General features: G+C 38.7%; 1 protein-coding gene across 1 annotated transcript in view; it reads left to right on the top strand.

Annotated features, from left to right (window-relative positions):
• The window catches only part of LOC121287210 (uncharacterized threonine-rich GPI-anchored glycoprotein PJ4664.02-like), a 248,842-nt gene that overhangs the window by 68,690 nt on the left and 158,735 nt on the right, over nt 1-21,417 (top strand). Inside the window, exons 26-41 of the mRNA XM_041204885.1 lie at nt 829-975; nt 2,314-2,460; nt 2,771-2,959; nt 3,801-3,947; nt 4,258-4,446; nt 5,288-5,434; nt 5,745-5,933; nt 6,776-6,922; nt 7,233-7,421; nt 8,261-8,407; nt 8,718-8,906; nt 9,746-9,892; nt 10,203-10,391; nt 11,233-11,379; nt 11,690-11,881; nt 12,722-12,907. Coding sequence (XP_041060819.1) covers nt 829-975; nt 2,314-2,460; nt 2,771-2,959; nt 3,801-3,947; nt 4,258-4,446; nt 5,288-5,434; nt 5,745-5,933; nt 6,776-6,922; nt 7,233-7,421; nt 8,261-8,407; nt 8,718-8,906; nt 9,746-9,892; nt 10,203-10,391; nt 11,233-11,379; nt 11,690-11,881; nt 12,722-12,907 — 2,688 coding nt within the window. The remainder of the gene's footprint in view (nt 1-828; nt 976-2,313; nt 2,461-2,770; nt 2,960-3,800; nt 3,948-4,257; nt 4,447-5,287; nt 5,435-5,744; nt 5,934-6,775; nt 6,923-7,232; nt 7,422-8,260; nt 8,408-8,717; nt 8,907-9,745; nt 9,893-10,202; nt 10,392-11,232; nt 11,380-11,689; nt 11,882-12,721; nt 12,908-21,417) is intronic.

Raw genomic sequence — 21,417 nt, 5'->3', positions numbered from 1 at the left:
GAAATTATCATCATCAGGCATTTTACACTTCACGTTCTGGAAGGAAATGTATTGCAGGATTACTTTTATCAGAAACATGAATAGAATATATATTTTTGCATCTACTAATGCATATATTTAGTGAGCATCGAATTGATAATATTAATGTGTGAGAACATTGTTGTTGAACATGCCAATTGGACAATATATACGATTCTTCTCATGTCCTCAGCTTCTTTTTAATCAGATAAGACAAGATAAACCATGATGCACTATTTATCATGTTCCAGACTGATTTTCCTGTTTTGTCCTATCAGTGACACCAGGCATTGTAACAATCGAACCCACTTTGACTTCCCAACATCGACTGTATCTCATGCATACATTTAGTCACATCAGGATCAACAACTAGAAATAGCAGCGCTCAATCGTTCACGTGCCATTACATGACATCTATAACAAGACTTCAGTTTAACAAAAATGGGAGGTAGTTTGCAACAAAAATTGTCTTTGTCAGGCATTTTATACTTCACCTTCCTTAAGGAAATCTATTGCAGCATGACTTTTTATCAGAAATAAAAAAGGATATTTCTTTTTGTCCATACACTCAACAAGCGAATCCTTAACAACAACTTAGCATTAATTCAATTCATTCCAGAGTTTATGATTGAATTAAAAACAAATTATAATTTGTTGCCTCATAATCACAGCTGCAATAACAATGCTCAAGATAAGTACGCAACGGCATCTGAATGGAAATAGCAATATTATTAAGCTTAACATTGTGCCATTTAGGGAGAATGAGTAAGATTGATCTCAATCAACTAAAATTTGATTTTGTTTACACAGCCACATCAAGTGATCCTATTTCTTCTGCTGTGACATCTTCCACAGCTGGACAATCAACAACTACAACACCAATCTCTACATCCACAACAGCACCAAGAATTACATCACAACCAACAACTACAGAGAGTTCCACTCAGCCATTTACAAGTGAGTCCATAACAAGCTCAACAACAGATGTCAGTGTAACAGCAATAGCAAATAGTAAGGATCAGACCGTTCCTTTAACTAGAAATGCGGGCTGATGGTGCTGAAAATAATTCGACTCAGGGCAGAGAGTTGCATTAAAAATGGATTATTTTTGTTGCCTCATAATCACAGCTGGAATAACAACATTTAACAATTACAAAGGCATCCTGACAGAACATTACATTTGTCAGAATTGGCATCATGTCATTTAAGTGGGGCAAGTAAAATTGAGCTCATGTTATATTTTAAGACTAAAGATTTGTTTACACAGCTACATCAAGTGATCCCACTACTACTGCTGAGACATTCTCTGCATCTGTACAATCAACAACTACAACACCACTCTTTACATCCACAACAGCAACTACAATTACACCAGATCCAACAACTGCAGAGAGTTCCACTCAGCCATTAACAAGTGAATCCACAACAACAGGAATCAGCTCAACAACAACAGAGGTGGTTAGCAAGAGAAATTATCATCATCAGGCATTTTACACTTTACGTTCTGCAAGGAAATGTATTGCAGGATTACTTTTATCAGAAACGTGAATAGATTATATATTTTTGCATCTACTAATGCATATATTTAGTGAGCATCGAATTGATAATATTAATGTGTGAGAACATTGTTGTTGAACATGCCAATTGGACAATATATACGATTCTTCTCATGCCCTCAGCTTCTTTTTAATCAGATAAGACAAGATAAACCATGATGCACTATTTATCATGTTCCAGACTGATTTTCCTGTTTTGTCCTATCAGTGAAACCAGGCATTGTAACAATCGAAACACTTTGACTTCCCAACATCGACTGTATCTCATGCATACATTTAGTCACATCAGGATCAACAACTAGAAATAGCATCACTCAAGAGTTCAAGTGCCATTACATGACAGCTACAACAAGACTTCAGTTTAACAAAAATGGGAGGTAGTTTGCAACAAAAATTGTCTTTGTCAGGCATTTTATACTTCACCTTCCTTAAGGAAATCTATTGCAGCATGACTTTTTATCAGAAATAAAAAAGGATATTTCTTTTTGTCCATACACTCAACAAGCGAATCCTCAAGAAGAACTTAGCATTAATTCAATACATTCCAGAGTTTATGATTGAATTAAAAACAAATTATAATTTGTTGCCTCATAATCACAGCTGCAATAACAATACTCAACATAAGTAAACAATGGCTTCTGATTGGAAATAGCAATATTATTAAGCTTAACATTGTGCCATTTAGGGAGAATGAGTAAGATTGAGCTCAATCAACTAAAATTTGATTTTGTTTACACAGCCACATCAAGTGATTCTATTTCTTCTGCTGTGACATCTTCCACAGCTGGACAATCAACAACTACAACACCAATCTCTACATCCACAACAGCACCAAGAATTACATCACAACCAACAACTACAGAGAGTTCCACTCAGCCATTTACAAGTGAGTCCATAACAAGCTCAACAACAGATGTCAGTGTAACAGCAATAGCAAATAGTAAGGATCAGACCGTTCCTTTAACTAGAAATGCGGGCTGATGGTGCTGAAAATAATTCGACTCAGGGCAGAGAGTTGCATTAAAAATGCATTATTTTTGTTGCCTCATAATCACAGCTGGAATAACAACATTTAACAATTACAAAGGCATCCTGACAGAACATTACATTTGTCAGAATTGGCATCATGTCATTTAAGTGGGGCAAGTAAAATTGAGCTCATGTTATATTTTAAGACTAAAGATTTGTTTACACAGCTACATCAAGTGATCCCACTACTACTGCTGAGACATTCTCTGCATCTGTACAATCAACAACTACAACACCACTCTTTACATCCACAATAGCAACTACAATTACACCAGATCCAACAACTGCAGAGAGTTCCACTCAGCCATTAACAAGTGAATCCACAACAACAGGAATCAGCTCAACAACAACAGGAGGTGGTTAGCAAGAGAAATTATCATCATCAGGCATTTTACACTTTACGTTCTGCAAGGAAATGTATTGCAGGATTACTTTTATCAGAAACGTGAATAGATTATATATTTTTGCATCTACTAATGCATATATTTAGTGAGCATCGAATTGATAATATTAATGTGTGAGAACATTGTTGTTGAACATGCCAATTGGACAACATATACGATTCTTCTCATGCCCTCAGCTTCTTTTTAATCAGATAAGACAAGATAAACCATGATGCACTATTTATCATGTTCCAGACTGATTTTCCTGTTTTGTCCTATCAGTGAAACCAGGCATTGTAACAATCGAAACCACTTTGACTTCCCAACATTGACTGTATCTCATGCATACATTTAGTCACATCAGGATCAACAACTAGAAATAGCATCACTCAAGAGTTCAAATGCCATTACATGACAGCTACAACAAGACTTCAGTTTAACAAAAATGGGAGGTAGTTTGCAACAAAAATTGTCTTTGTCAGGCATTTTATACTTCACCTTCCTTAAGGAAATCTATTGCAGCATGACTTTTTATCAGAAATAAAAAAGGATATTTCTTTTTGTCCATACACTCAACAAGCGAATCCTCAAGAAGAACTTAGCATTAATTCAATACATTCCAGAGTTTATGATTGAATTAAAAACAAATTATAATTTGTTGCCTCATAATCACAGCTGCAATAACAATACACAACATAAGTAAACAATGGCATCTGATTGGAAATAGCAATATTATTAAGCTTAACATTGTGCCATTTAGGGAGAATGAGTAAGATTGAGCTCAATCAACTAAAATTTGATTTTGTTTACACAGCCACATCAAGTGATTCTATTTCTTCTGCTGTGACATCTTCCACAGCTGGACAATCAACAACTACAACACCAATCTCTACATCCACAACAGCACCAAGAATTACATCACAACCAACAACTACAGAGAGTTCCACTCAGCCATTTACAAGTGAGTCCATAACAAGCTCAACAACAGATGTCAGTGTAAAAGCAATAGCAAATAGTAAGGATCAGACTGTTCCTTTAAGTAGAAATGCGGACTGATGGTGCTGAAAATAATTCGACTCAGGGCAGAGAGTTGCATTAAAAATGGATTATTTTTGTTGCCTCATAATCACAGCTGGAATAACAACATTTAACAATTACAAAGGCATCCTGACAGAACATTACATTTGTCAGAATTGGCATCAGGTCATTTAAGTGGGGCAAGTAAGATTGAGCTCATGTTATATTTTAAGACTAAAGATTTGTTTACACAGCTACATCAAGTGATCCCACTACTACTGCTGAGACATTCTCTGCACCTGTACAATCAACAACTACAACACCACTCTTTACATCCACAACAGCAACTACAATTACACCAGATCCAACAACTGCAGAGAGTTCCACTCAGCCATTAACAAGTGAATCCACAACAACAGGAATCAGCTCAACAACAACAAGAGGTGGTTAGCAAGAGAAATTATCATCATCAGGCATTTTACACTTTACGTTCTGCAAGGAAATGTATTGCAGGATTACTTTAATCAGAAATGTGAATAGATTATATATTTTTGCATCTACTAATGCATATATTTTGTGAGCATCGAATTGATAATATTAATGTGTGAGAACATTGTTGTTGAACATGCCAATTGGACAACATATACGATTCTTCTCATGTCCTCAGCTTCTTTTTAATCAGATAAGACAAGATAAACCATGATGCACTATTTATCATGTTCCAGACTGATTTTCCTGTTTTGTCCTATCAGTGACACCAGGCATTGTAACAATCGAACCCACTTTGACTTCCCAACATCGACTGTATCTCATGCATACATTTAGTCACATCAGGATCAACAACTAGAAATAGCAGCGCTCAATCGTTCACGTGCCATTACATGACATCTATAACAAGACTTCAGTTTAACAAAAATGGGAGGTAGTTTGCAACAAAAATTGTCTTTGTCAGGCATTTTATACTTCACCTTCCTTAAGGAAATCTATTGCAGCATGACGTTTTATCAGAAATAAAAAAGGATATTTCTTTTTGTCCATACACTCAACAAGCGAATCCTCAACAACAACTTAGCATTAATTCAATACATTCCAGAGTTTATGATTGAATTAAAAACAAATTATAATTTGTTGCCTCATAATCACAGCTGCAATAACAATACTCAACATAAGTACACAATGGCATCTGATTGGAAATAGCAATATTATTAAGCTTAACATTGTGCCATTTAGGGAGAATGAGTAAGATTGAGCTCAATCAACTAAAATTTGATTTTGTTTACACAGCCACATCAAGTGATTCTATTTCTTCTGCTGTGACATCTTCCACAGCTGGACAATCAACAACTACAACACCAATCTCTACATCCAAAACAGCACCAAGAATTACATCACAACCAACAACTACAGAGAGTTCCACTCAGCCATTTACAAGTGAGTCCATAACAAGCTCAACAACAGATGTCAGTGTAAAAGCAATAGCAAATAGTAAGGATCAGACTGTTCCTTTAACTAGAAATGCGGACTGATGGTGCTGAAAATAATTCGACTCAGGGCAGAGAGTTGCATTAAAAATGCATTATTTTTGGTGCCTCATAATCACAGCTGGAATAACAACATTTAACAATTACAAAGGCATCCTGACAGAACATTACATTTGTCAGAATTGGCATCATGTCATTTAAGTGGGGCAAGTAAAATTGAGCTCATGTTATATTTTAAGACTAAAGATTTGTTTACACAGCTACATCAAGTGATCCCACTACTACTGCTGAGACATTCTCTGCACCTGTACAATCAACAACTACAACACCACTCTTTACATCCACAACAGCAACTACAATTACACCAGATCCAACAACTGCAGAGAGTTCCACTCAGCCATCAACAAGTGAATCCACAACAACAGGAATCAGCTCAACAACAACAGGAGGTGGTTAGCAAGAGAAATTATCATCATCAGGCATTTTACACTTCACGTTCTGGAAGGAAATGTATTGCAGGATTACTTTTATCAGAAACATGAATAGAATATATAGTTTTTGCATCTACTAATGCATATATTTAGTGAGCATCGAATTGATAATATTAATGTGTGAGAACATTGTTGTTGAACATGCCAATTGGACAATATATACGATTCTTCTCATGTCCTCAGCTTCTTTTTAATCAGATAAGACAAGATAAACCATGATGCACTATTTATCATGTTCCAGACTGATTTTCCTGTTTTGTCCTATCAGTGACACCAGGCATTGTAACAATCGAACCCACTTTGACTTCCCAACATCGACTGTATCTCATGCATACATTTAGTCACATCAGGATCAACAACTAGAAATAGCAGCGCTCAATCGTTCACGTGCCATTACATGACATCTATAACAAGACTTCAGTTTAACAAAAATGGGAGGTAGTTTGCAACAAAAATTGTCTTTGTCAGGCATTTTATACTTCACCTTCCTTAAGGAAATCTATTGCAGCATGACTTTTTATCAGAAATAAAAAAGGATATTTCTTTTTGTCCATACACTCAACAAGCGAATCCTTAACAACAACTTAGCATTAATTCAATTCATTCCAGAGTTTATGATTGAATTAAAAACAAATTATAATTTGTTGCCTCATAATCACAGCTGCAATAACAATGCTCAAGATAAGTACGCAACGGCATCTGAATGGAAATAGCAATATTATTAAGCTTAACATTGTGCCATTTAGGGAGAATGAGTAAGATTGAGCTCAATCAACTAAAATTTGATTTTGTTTACACAGCCACATCAAGTGATTCTATTTCTTCTGCTGTGACATCTTCCACAGCTGGACAATCAACAACTACAACACCAATCTCTACATCCACAACAGCACCAAGAATTACATCACAACCAACAACTACAGAGAGTTCCACTCAGCCATTTACAAGTGAGTCCATAACAAGCTCAACAACAGATGTCAGTGTAAAAGCAATAGCAAATAGTAAGGATCAGACCGTTCCTTTAACTAGAAATGCGGGCTGATGGTGCTGAAAATAATTCGACTCAGGGCAGAGAGTTGCATTAAAAATGGATTATTTTTGTTGCCTCATAATCACAGCTGGAATAACAACATTTAACAATTACAAAGGCATCCTGACAGAACATTACATTTGTCAGAATTGGCATCATGTCATTTAAGTGGGGCAAGTAAAATTGAGCTCATGTTATATTTTAAGACTAAAGATTTGTTTACACAGCTACATCAAGTGATCCCACTACTACTGCTGAGACATTCTCTGCATCTGTACAATCAACAACTACAACACCACTCTTTACATCCACAACAGCAACTACAATTACACCAGATCCAACAACTGCAGAGAGTTCCACTCAGCCATTAACAAGTGAATCCACAACAACAGGAATCAGCTCAACAACAACAGGAGGTGGTTAGCAAGAGAAATTATCATCATCAGGCATTTTACACTTTACGTTCTGCAAGGAAATGTATTGCAGGATTACTTTTATCAGAAACGTGAATAGATTATATATTTTTGCATCTACTAATGCATATATTTAGTGAGCATCGAATTGATAATATTAATGTGTGAGAACATTGTTGTTGAACATGCCAATTGGACAATATATACGATTCTTCTCATGTCCTCAGCTTCTTTTTATTCAGATAAGACAAGATAAACCATGATGCACTATTTATCATGTTCCAGACTGATTTTCCTGTTTTGTCCTATCAGTGACACCAGGCATTGTAACAATCGAACCCACTTTGACTTCCCAACATCGACTGTATCTCATGCATACATTTAGTCACATCAGGATCAACATTAGAAATCGCATCACTCAACCGTTCAAATGCCATTACATGACAGCTACAACAAGACTTCAGTTTAACAAAAATGGGAGGTAGTTTGCAAAAAAAATTGTCTTTGTCAGGCATTTTATACTTCACCTTCCTTAAGGAAATCTATTGCAGCATGACTTTTTATCAGAAATAAAAAAGGATATTTCTTTTTGTCCATACACTCAACAAGCGAATCCTCAAAACAACTTAGCATTAATTCAATACATTCCAGAGTTTATGATTGAATTAAAAACAAATTATAATTTGTTGCCTCATAATCACAGCTGCAATAACAATACTCAACATAAGTACACAATGGCATCTGATTGGAAATAGCAATATTATTAAGCTTAACATTGTGCCATTTAGGGAGAATGAGTAAGATTGAGCTCAATCAACTGAAATTTGATTTTGTTTACACAGCCACATCAAGTGATTCTATTTCTTCTGCTGTGACATCTTCCACAGCTGGACAATCAACAACTACAACACCAATCTCTACATCCACAACAGCACCAAGAATTACATCACAACCAACAACTACAGAGAGTTCCACTCAGCCATTTACAAGTGAGTCCATAACAAGCTCAACAACAGATGTCAGTGTAAAAGCAATAGCAAATAGTAAGGATCAGACCGTTCCTTTAACTAGAAATGCGGGCTGATGGTGCTGAAAATAATTCGACTCAGGGCAGAGAGTTGCATTAAAAATGGATTATTTTTGTTGCCTCATAATCACAGCTGGAATAACAACATTTAACAATTACAAAGGCATCCTGACAGAACATTACATTTGTCAGAATTGGCATCATGTCATTTAAGTGGGGCAAGTAAAATTGAGCTCATGTTATATTTTAAGACTAAAGATTTGTTTACACAGCTACATCAAGTGATCCCACTACTACTGCTGAGACATTCTCTGCACCTGTACAATCAACAACTACAACACCACTCTTTACATCCACAACAGCAACTACAATTACACCAGATCCAACAACTGCAGAGAGTTCCACTCAGCCATTAACAAGTGAATCCACAACAACAGGAATCAGCTCAACAACAACAGGAGGTGGTTAGCAAGAGAAATTATCATCATCAGGCATTTTACACTTTACGTTCTGCAAGGAAATGTATTGCAGGATTACTTTTATCAGAAACGTGAATAGATTATATATTTTTGCATCTACTAATGCATATATTTAGTGAGCATCGAATTGATAATATTAATGTGTGAGAACATTGTTGTTGAACATGCCAATTGGACAACATATACGATTCTTCTCATGTCCTCAGCTTCTTTTTAATCAGATAAGACAAGATAAACCATGATGCACTATTTATCATGTTCCAGACTGATTTTCCTGTTTTGTCCTATCAGTGACACCAGGCATTGTAACAATCGAACCCACTTTGACTTCCCAACATCGACTGTATCTCATGCATACATTTAGTCACATCAGGATCAACAACTAGAAATAGCAGTGCTCAATCGTTCACGTGCCATTACATGACATCTATAACAAGACTTCAGTTTAACAAAAATGGGAGGTAGTTTGCAACAAAAATTGTCTGTCAGGCATTTTATACTTCACCTTCCTTAAGGAAATCTATTGCAGCATGACTTTTTATCAGAAATAAAAAAGGATATTTCTTTTTGTTCATACACTCAACAAGCGAATCCTCAAGAAGAACTTAGCATTAATTCAATACATTCCAGAGTTTATGATTGAATTAAAAACAAATTATAATTTGTTGCCTCATAATCACAGCTGCAATAACAATACTCAACATAAGTAAACAATGGCTTCTGATTGGAAATAGCAATATTATTAAGCTTAACATTGTGCCATTTAGGGAGAATGAGTAAGATTGAGCTCAATCAACTAAAATTTGATTTTGTTTACACAGCCACATCAAGTGATCCTATTTCTTCTGCTGTGACATCTTCCACAGCTGGACAATCAACAACTACAACACCAATCTCTACATCCACAACAGCACCAAGAATTACATCACAACCAACAACTACAGAGAGTTCCACTCAGCCATTTACAAGTGAGTCCATAACAAGCTCAACAACAGATGTCAGTGTAACAGCAATAGCAAATAGTAAGGATCAGACCGTTCCTTTAACTAGAAATGCGGGCTGATGGTGCTGAAAATAATTCGACTCAGGGCAGAGAGTTGCATTAAAAATGGATTATTTTTGTTGCCTCATAATCACAGCTGGAATAACAACATTTAACAATTACAAAGGCATCCTGACAGAACATTACATTTGTCAGAATTGGCATCATGTCATTTAAGTGGGGCAAGTAAAATTGAGCTCATGTTATATTTTAAGACTAAAGATTTGTTTACACAGCTACATCAAGTGATCCCACTACTACTGCTGAGACATTCTCTGCATCTGTACAATCAACAACTACAACACCACTCTTTACATCCACAACAGCAACTACAATTACACCAGATCCAACAACTGCAGAGAGTTCCACTCAGCCATTAACAAGTGAATCCACAACAACAGGAATCAGCTCAACAACAACAGGAGGTGGTTAGCAAGAGAAATTATCATCATCAGGCATTTTACACTTTACGTTCTGCAAGGAAATGTATTGCAGGATTACTTTTATCAGAAACGTGAATAGATTATATATTTTTGCATCTACTAATGCATATATTTAGTGAGCATCGAATTGATAATATTAATGTGTGAGAACATTGTTGTTGAACATGCCAATTGGACAACATATACGATTCTTCTCATGCCCTCAGCTTCTTTTTAATCAGATAAGACAAGATAAACCATGATGCACTATTTATCATGTTCCAGACTGATTTTCCTGTTTTGTCCTATCAGTGAAACCAGGCATTGTAACAATCGAAACCACTTTGACTTCCCAACATTGACTGTATCTCATGCATACATTTAGTCACATCAGGATCAACAACTAGAAATAGCATCACTCAAGAGTTCAAATGCCATTACATGACAGCTACAACAAGACTTCAGTTTAACAAAAATGGGAGGTAGTTTGCAACAAAAATTGTCTTTGTCAGGCATTTTATACTTCACCTTCCTTAAGGAAATCTATTGCAGCATGACTTTTTATCAGAAATAAAAAAGGATATTTCTTTTTGTCCATACACTCAACAAGCGAATCCTCAAGAAGAACTTAGCATTAATTCAATACATTCCAGAGTTTATGATTGAATTAAAAACAAATTATAATTTGTTGCCTCATAATCACAGCTGCAATAACAATACTCAACATAAGTAAACAATGGCATCTGATTGGAAATAGCAATATTATTAAGCTTAACATTGTGCCATTTAGGGAGAATGAGTAAGATTGAGCTCAATCAACTAAAATTTGATTTTGTTTACACAGCCACATCAAGTGATCCTATTTCTTCTGCTGTGACATCTTCCACAGCTGGACAATCAACAACTACAACACCAATCTCTACATCCACAACAGCACCAAGAATTACATCACAACCAACAACTACAGAGAGTTCTACTCAGACATTTACAAGTGAGTCCATAACAAGCTCAACAACAGATGTCAGTGTAACAGCAATAGCAAACAGTAAGGATCAGACTGTTCCTTTAACTAGAAATGCGGACTGATGGTGCTGAAAATAATTCGACTCAGGGCAGAGAGTTGCATTAAAAATGGATTATTTTTGTTGCCTCATAATCACAGCTGGAATAACAACATTTAACAATTACAAAGGCATCCTGACAGAACATTACATTTGTCAGAATTGGCATCAGGTCATTTAAGTGGGGCAAGTAATATTGAGCTCATATTATATTTTAAGACTAAAGATTTGTTTACACAGCTACATCAAGTGATCCCACTACTACTGCTGAGACATTCTCTGCACCTGTACAATCAACAACTACAACACCACTCTTTACATCCACAACAGCAACTACAATTACACCAGATCCAACAACTGCAGAGAGTTCCACTCAGCCATTAACAAGTGAATCCACAACAACAGGAATCAGCTCAACAACAACAAGAGGTGGTTAGCAAGAGAAATTATCATCATCAGGCATTTTACACTTTACGTTCTGCAAGGAAATGTATTGCAGGATTACTTTTATCAGAAATGTGAATAGATTATATATTTTTGCATCTACTAATGCATATATTTTGTGAGCATCGAATTGATAATATTAATGTGTGAGAACATTGTTGTTGAACATGCCAATTGGACAACATATACGATTCTTCTCATGTCCTCAGCTTCTTTTTAATCAGATAAGACAAGATAAACCATGATGCACTATTTATCATGTTCCAGACTGATTTTCCTGTTTTGTCCTATCAGTGACACCAGGCATTGTAACAATCGAAACCACTTTGACTTCCCAACATCGACTCTATTGCATGCATACATTTAGTTACATCAGGATCAACAACTAGAAATAGCAGCGCTCAACTGTTCAAATGCCATTACATGACAGCTACAAAAAGACTTCAGTTTAACCAAAATGGGAGGTAGTTTGCAACAAAAATTGTCTTTGTCAGTCATTTTATACTTCACCTTCCTTAAGGAAATCTATTGCAGCATGACTTTTTATCAGAAATAAAAAAGGATATTTCTTTCTGTCCATACACTCAACAAGCGAATCCTCAACAACAACTCAGCATTAATTCAATTCATTCCAGAGTTTATGAATGAATTAAAAACAAATTATAATTTTTTGCCTCATAATCACAGCTGCAATAACAACACTCAACATATGTACACAACGATATCCGATTGGAAATAGCAATAATTTATTAAGCTTAACATCGTGCCATTTGGGAAGTATGAATAAGATTGAGCTCAATCAACTAAAATTTGATTTTGTTTACACAGCCACATCAAGTGATCCTATTACTTCTTCTGTGACATCTTCTAACCCTGTACAATCAACAACTACAACACCAATCTTTACATCCATAATAGGACCAAGAATTACACCACAGCCAACAACTGCAGAGAGTTCTACTCAGCCATTAACAAGTGAGTTTTCAACTACAGGAATCAGTTCAACAACAGGAGGTAAGAAGCAAGACAAATTGCCAATGTGAGGCATTTTATACTTTATTTTCTTGGAATGAAATCTATTGCAGGATGATTTTTGATCAGAAACATAATATAAATGTATTTAATATGTGTGGTGACGCAAATTTTCTGTCAACATAGAATAAACATTATTACGTGAGGACATTTTTGATGAACCTACCAATTTGACAATATATAGAAGTCTTCTTCTGTACTAAGCTTTTACCTGACTCAGAAAAAACAACATTGTCTATAATGCATTATTTACAGTATTCCATATTGATTTTTCTGTTTTGTGCTAACAGCTACACCAAGCATTGCAACATTAAAACCCACTTTGTGCTGCAAACCATTGTAAGATTTTAGGGTTACAAGGTGTAAAACCCTTCTAATTAAAATTTCTATGTTCTGAATTCTTAATTTCTAATGCTAAAGTCCTCAGTTGTGTCTGACCTAACAAGGCACAAATAACTAATATTTATGAATCAAGTAGAATTTATTAAGCAAGATTTACATATACTTAAAAAACAGTGAAGGCACACAATGGAAGTTCCTTATCTCTCAAGTTCTGAGAATTCCTTGAGCCTTGCCAGCACAGATGATGTCTTTCCCTTCTCTATCTATGAAATGATGTTGAACTATGACCAGAAGGGTCATACCCCAGACACCATGGTAACACTGTGCCAACAAAGATTACGATTTTCCAGCTTTTATCCCCACTTCTCATTATTCCGGCATCCCTTATTTGGAACTAGTCCAAATCCACCTCTTCCATTGGCTTAGGCTGTGAGTCATCTTGTGACACCCCACCTCTGTAACTAGAGTCTTATAGACTAAAGGCACCTGAGCATCTGAGTCTGTACGGACTCGAAACGTCAACTCTATTTCTCTTTTCACAGGTGCTGTCAGACGTGCTAAGTTTTCACAGCATTTGCTGTGTTTGTTTCAAATAACATATTCCTTTAGCTACAGAGCAGTTACAACAATGCTATATCCTCTTGTCAATAATGCACCCGTCATAAACATTCACATGAACATCCTCTAACCCATTCTTACAAATACTAAAACATTTAAGAACAAATGTTAGTAACACTTCTTACCATAATGTCAAAACAGAAAGAAAGGTTTCCCTCTAATACAGATATTCTGCCCTACAAATATAGTTAATCAATTAAATCAACGCATGGGTTTTGTTTAAAGATAAAGTCATTCAAAGTTCAAACTACTTTTAATGATTTCTTCAAACATAAAGCTGCCGAATCCAGACTCTCAGGCAACTTAAAGTTGTGAAGCAATTAAGTTCAGTTTGTCTTAAGTAAATGCCTTCCTGTAAAGTATTCCAACCACCTGGACTGCCCATTGTCTCACTAACAGAAATTTAAATTGAACCATATAATTTAAAATGTGGTTAAAAAATAAAATCCGTAAATGTACAGACCAACAGCCAGCACTGTGGGCAGGGTTTTATGTTTATCAGGTGGGTGTGTGCCCGACCCAATTGGACATAAAATCACACGCGATGATGTCAGGCGAGCATCGCAACGTCATTGCGCATTCTTGTGACCTTTTGGTCAGCGGGTGTACACAAGAGGCGGCAGCGTGCCTTCTGATAATTAAGAGCCTATTTAGCCCTTAGGCAATTAATTAATTTGTATTTTTCGCTGCCCGTTCAACTGTTCGGTTGGTGGGCAGGCAAATAGTCCAGGCGGCCTTTCCATTTTTAACAAAACCTCATCCATGGGTGGCCAACAGTAAGTAAAAATGCATTAAATAACTTTCGCCATCATTCTAAACATATCCCTCTTAATGTGACAGAGTTACATGTGGGAGCATGTTTTTATCATCTATAAAATCTTTATTTTTGTTTCTCCAATTCCTCAGCTCCCTGAGATAGCTCTGTGCCCTCATGGAGCTTTCAGTGCACACTCCCTCGCTCGTAAGCAGACTTCCACTCTCGCCCTCCTCTCACCCCCCAGCAGCGCTGAGCGTTTCAGCCTACCTTTCACACTGGTTGGCCGTTAATTGGCCAGCCAGTGTGTATTCACCATCGGGGGCCGATCACAGGCCTTTTTCTGGCCCGCCCATTGCGCCCGCCAGACAAACGGAAAATCCTGCCCTAAAAATTGGTGGTATTATCAAAATCTTACACCATTAACAACTGCATCACAGGCTTGAACTATACCTTTAGTCACATCAGTACTAACTTATACAGGTAGCAGCTCCCAATCATTCATGACCGTTACAAAACAATTGCAACAACTGTTCTGATCAGCAACTGTTTTGTTCAGTTAGTTGTGAGCATCAAAGCCTATCTATAACAATTTGTTGCTCACAGAGCAGAAGGTAATGCTCATAATGTTTAGCAGTCTCTAGGCCGCAAATGTCCTCTATTCCAATGTCAGCTTCTAAAAATGTTCTTTTGGGAAAATGAATCTCCACACTTGTAAGATTAGTTTTTCAGATCTTGGCAGGTAACTAACAGAGTATGCCATTAAAAATTCAGTTACTCCTGACTGAATAAGGATTAACTTTTTCATGGTCTTTACAGTGAGACTAATGGGTAATTAGCTGATATTCAGAACAAATCAGTGATTTCTATGATAAAAGCAAAATACTGCAGATGCTTGAAATCTAGAACAAAAACAAAAATACCTGGAAAGACTCAGCAGGTCAGACAGCATCTGCGGAGAGAGATACAGGCCTATCTTCTTGGCCTCCGCCTATCACTGACCCCCCTATCGAGCTCCTCCTGTCCCACCCCCTCTACCAGCTTATATTTCATCTCATTTCTATATTCTTTAGTTCTGATGAAGGGTCACACGGACTCGAAACGTAAACTGTATCCCTCTCCGCAGATGCTGTCAGACCTGCTGAGTTTTTCTAGGTATTTTTGTTTTTGTTTCAGTGATTTCTATGTTGATTCTATCTGCAAAGACTGCAATAGCACATCCTTCGGTGGAGCAGGCTATATCTGACAGCAAATTCAAGTTTTCTATATTTATCTGTGCAGATGCCAATAATAACATTGAGGACTGACAGTCTCATTGTTATTACTACCAGAAAATCCAGAATGCACAATGAAGCTTAGCTGAGAGACCAGACACCCATTAGTCTGTTAAAACAGCAATGCTCACAGGAAAACATTGCTTGATTGACAGCCTTCTCTCAGATATATTTCTCAATTGCTCAATGTTTATTTACACAAGGTAAAGAGGTGTCAAGTCCTTGCAGTTTCTGCTATTGACACTTAAAAGGGTTGGTTGATTGACACTTATTTAGGGCTGTAGTAAAAGGAGTTTTTTTTAAAGAAAGCTATGAATTAATTACTTTTTTTAAGCTTTTGACACAATATTATTACTATAGGATTAATTGGTTCTGTACAGAGTGTACACTAGGTAAATGGGCATTGAAGTGCATAGTTTGGCAGGGAGAGTGGATGTGGACATCAGGGTGGGTGTAGGAGCATAGGCTGGCATGGAGGGAATGAGGGGCTATTGAGGGTGGGTAGAAGGGCATAAAGTGGCAAGGGTTGGCATGGAGAGGGCATCAGGATTGTGTGAAGGGGTGTGGAGTTGTGAGGGCGAGAGCTGGAGGGTTGTTTTCAGTTTTATTGGCCCAGATGTTCCTATCTCTAGAGGGTCATACTTGGAGGTACCCCTCCAAGTTGCACTGGGGGTCCCCCTGGAGGCCCCTAAACAAGGAGTGCATGGGAATTGCTGGGGAAATTGAAACTTCCATTGGGCAATTGCACTGCACCTGCAAACATCTGAAAGTCTGATTTAAATCAGAGACTTTGGATGGTTCCGACTCTCTTAGCAGAATGATTATCGAGGAAAGTTAGAAAACCACTTCTAACTATACTATTGACCCCTGACTACCCCTCCATTCTCTCGACTACATCCCTAGCCACCCCATCCACAATGACTACCTGATCCCCCCACCACCACCTACCCACCCAAACCCCAGCCCCTGACTACCACCCAACTACCCACCCATCCCAACTACCCCACATCCCCCCGATTACACATCCACACTCCTGACTATCCTCCCAACCTCCCAACTACCCCACGCACCCTTCATATTCCCCCAACCCCTCTATGACCACCTAACACCCTCCAGCCCCCTGACTATCACCTGGCTACCCTCCCAGCCCCCTGACTATCCCCTCAAACCCAGCTACCTCCCACACCCCAATACCAGCCCTGTCCACCTGACCCTCCTCACCCCTCTACCCCTGACGCTCCCCCACCTGGTCCCCTGACTACCCCAACCCCGACTACACCCCCACATACCAAATAGACCCAACCCCATCCCTGACCGCCCCCCCCCCCCCCCCCCCCCCCCCCCCCCCCCCCCCACCACGCCCCCCAACTGGCCCGCAAACAATTTTCTGAAGGCTTTTGTTAACATTCCACACAGGAGGTTAGTAAACAACATTAGAACACATAGGATTGGGGGTCATATACTGGTATGGATTGACAATTAGTTACGAGACAGGAAACAGACAGTAGGAATTAACAGGTCATTCTCAGGGTACAAGCTGTTCCTAGTGGGGTTCTGCAAGGATTAGTATTGGGACCACAATTTCACAATCTATATCAATGATTTGGATGTGGGGACCAAATTAATATTTCCAAGTTTGCTGATGACACAAAACTAGGTGGGAATGTAAGTTGTGTGGTTGATGCAAGGAGGCTTCAATGGGATTTGGACTGGCTAAGTGAGTGGGCAAGAACATGGCAAATGGAATATCATGTGAATAAGTATGAAGTTAGCCCCTTTGGTAGAAAAAAATAGAAAGGTAGAGTATTCCTTAAATAGTGAGAGGATGGGAAGTGTTGAATTCCAGTGAGACCTGGGTGTCCTTGTTCATGAATCACTAAAAGCTAGCATGCAGGTGCAGCAAACAATTTGGAAGGCAAATGATATGTTGGCCTTCATCATGAGGAGATTTGATTATAAGAGTAAAGATGCCTCACTGCAATTGAATAGAGCCTTGGTGAGACCTCACCAGGAGTATTGTGTATAGTTGTCATCCCTGGGATGGCGGGATTGTCCTATGAGGAGAGATTGAGAAAACTGGACCTGTAGCCTATAGGGTTTCAAAGAATGAGGGGTGATCTCATTGAAACTTACAAAATTTTTACAGAGCATGACAGAGTTGATGTAGATAGGATGTTTCCTCTGGCTGTTGAGTCTAGAAACAGGGGATGCAGAAGGGATCTCAGAATAAGGAGCAGGCCATTTAAGACTGAGATGAGGAGGAATTTCTTCACTCAAGGTGGTGAATCTTTGGAATTCTCTACTCCAGAGGGCTGTGGAAGCTCAATCACTGAGCATGTGCAAGACAGAAATCAATGGATTTCTGGATACTAATAACATCAAGTGATATAGGGATAATGAGGAAAAATGGTGTAGAGGTAGACGATCAGTTGTTATCTGTGTGAATGGTGGAGCAGGCGTGATCAGCTGAATGGCTACCCCTGCTCCTATCTTCCTATCTTACTAACCGCCTCTACTTCCCCAGGCTCCGACTACTCTCCCACTGCCCCTGAGTACCCCCCCAACCCCCCCGACTGGCCCCAACCGCAGCCACCCCCCCTCCCCCCACAACCAGCTAGTGCTGTAAAAAGGCATGCCTTCACATCCCACGATGATTCTACGCAACACGCAAGATCTCCAGGAGCTGCTGCACTGCACATTTCTCAGCAGGCCCAGGGCCAAAGTCTGGGCAAGAAATTTGCAACTCCACTCTAAACAGCAGTGAAGTGGCAATCTGACAGCGATTGCCACTCCATAGAAGATTCCACTGCCTCCGAACTATTTCCAGGAGCGACGGGCCCGACTTCAGTTAGCACCTGCTCCCCCCGGAACGAACATTCCGCCTTTACTTTCTCTCAAGGTGGGCACACCGAGCCGGGAAATTCCCCGATTCTGACTACCTGCTTATGGGAGGAAAATCCAGCCTCATATCTAAGAAAGGATATACTTGCCTTGGAGGCAGTACAGTGAAGGCTCACTAAATTGTTTCCTGGGATAAGAGGGTTGTCCCATGATGATAGTTTAAGCAAATTGGGCCTATACTCTCAAGTGTTTTAGAAGAAAGAGAAGTGATTTCATTGAAACACATCGGGTTTGAAGGCTTGACAGGGTAGACACAGAGAGGGTGATTTCCCTAACTGGGAATCTAGAACATGGGGGCGCACTCTCAGGATAGGAGAAGATCACATAGGACTGAGATGAGGAGAAATTTATTTATTCAAAGGTTTGTGAATCTTTGGAATTCTCTACCGCAGAGGGTTGTGGATGCTCCAGCGTGGAATATAATTATGGTTCAGCTGAACAGATTTTTGGTCTCGCAGAGAATCAAGGGATACGGGGGGGCAGGCGGGCATGGGGATCTGAGGCGAAAGATCAGCCATGATCGACTTGACTGATGAAGCAGGCTCAAGGGACCATATGGTTTACTCATGCTCCTATCTCTTCTGTTCTTATCTGACTGACAATATGAAAATGACCATTGAAATAAATTTCGACAGTAGTAATAAGACACATTAGCAAAAACAACTAAAATACAGTTCAGTGCTGCATCACAGAGACAATAGATGACCTCTTTTAATATGCACCTATTAACATAAATTCTACCTTTGAACTCAACAGTATCTGGACAGGTAGGCTCAATTTTCGGAATTATAGGTTATTGGTGCCATTTATTGCAATCAGGTCACCATGTGTGCTTGTAAGCGATGGTCTCTCTTTAATCAATGAAAAGATTCATTGCTCCATTGAGGTCTCATGTGAGACCACCAGCAAAATATTTGCAAGTTACTACTCATTTACTTGCAGGTGTTCCACACCAATTGAAATATAATTAACCATTCACAAACCATTTGGAGGTGAAAACAGATTGCAAACTGTTGTTGCTACCTGTGCAGAACCCAATAATTCTTCAAAGACAGCTTATCATGGCATACATTTATGAAGTGGACACATAGGCTTGGGGTCATCATTGGGTTGCCTCTCCACTCAAACTTTCTCCTTCTCCCACCTTGACGTTACTCCCCCTTTCTTGCTGGGTCTTCTGAGCCTGGCTTTCCCAGAAATACAGAGTACAGCATCACTCAGAGCGCTTCATCAATCGCAGTAGTCATCGTGTGGTAAGTTTAAAGGCCCAGTGTGAATGTTGGTGAGTGGATGAATAGATGGAATTAAAGGTTTCATGAGGACCTTGAAACCATTGCCTATTGACAGAAAATCCCATCTGGTTCACTCATGTCCTTTAGGGAAGGAAATCTGCCGTCCTTATCTGGTCTGGCCTACGTGTGACTCCAGACTCACAGCAATGTGGCTGACACTTAAATGTCCTCTGAACAAGGACAATTAGGGATGAACAATAAATGCTGGCCTAGCCAGCGACACCCACATCCCATGAATGAATAAAAAAAAAGAATGGGTGAGCGGGTGAATGAGTGAATAGGTAGGATGGTAGATGGAGGGGAATAGGCAGGTCGGGTCGGGGTCAGAGGGGTGGTCATGGGTGGGTCAGATAGCCAGTTGGGAGGTTGGGAGGAATGGTATGGGGCTATTGCCGGGTTGGGGGGGTGGGGGGGTGGTGGGTGGGTGGGGTGGTGGGGGGGGGGGGTTAAGGGGCTTTGGGGGGGGAATCAGTGTTGGGAGGGTGTCAGTTCTATAGTTACCCAGATGTTAGACTAGGTTTTAATCTGTCTAATAGTTCTTAGGTAACTATTCAGGTAAATACTCTGAAACTGCCTGAATTGTCTGGGTTTTTGGGAGCAAGGGAATTGCCTGTTGGAAGTTTACACTCCCAGGCAATTCCCACCGAAGTCAGCATGTCAGAATTTCCACAGGATCCAGACATGCATCTTGGGCCTTACTTTCGGTCGCTGACGTTCTGGAGACTATAACATCTGGGCCATAATAGTCTATGGGCCTGAAGAATGCGATAATTCAAGAGTAACTTATAAAATGATCCAGAATGAGTTGAGTGAATAATTATAGATTTGTGATGCAGCAAAATATTGAGCTGAAAGAGTTGTAAGAATACTTACTATAGTGGAATATCAATGAGCCAAACCCAAGAGCAAGACTAGGAGAACACAAATCCATTGTAACAATTCACACACTGCCTTAATTGCCACAGTGCAAGGGGCAACCAACAAAGCTTTTTTCCCTAAGGGGCCGGCATGGGAGTCTCTCTGCAATCTTCCAATATTACAACACTGTTCATACTTTAATAAGTTCTTCTTTCACTATGAAATGTTTGGATATCTACTGGATGTAAAAGGTGCTATATAAAAGCAAATTATTTCATTTCTTTCTGGACTAACATCATGAAGTTGTAATTTTACCTTGCCATCAGGGATCTTTAAATTTCCATTATATTGTTTTGTTTTATGCAATGTTAAGTTTGATATTTTTGAATTAGGCAAGAAGTAATGACTACAACATTTATACAATTAAACATTTAACAACTTATGATTCCATCG

This window comes from Carcharodon carcharias, chromosome 2 (assembly GCF_017639515.1).
Source record: "Carcharodon carcharias isolate sCarCar2 chromosome 2, sCarCar2.pri, whole genome shotgun sequence".
NCBI classification, from domain to species: Eukaryota; Metazoa; Chordata; class Chondrichthyes; order Lamniformes; family Lamnidae; genus Carcharodon; species Carcharodon carcharias.
The sequence above is the reverse complement of the archived record's forward strand: the minus strand, read 5'-3'. Positions and strand labels throughout refer to the sequence as shown.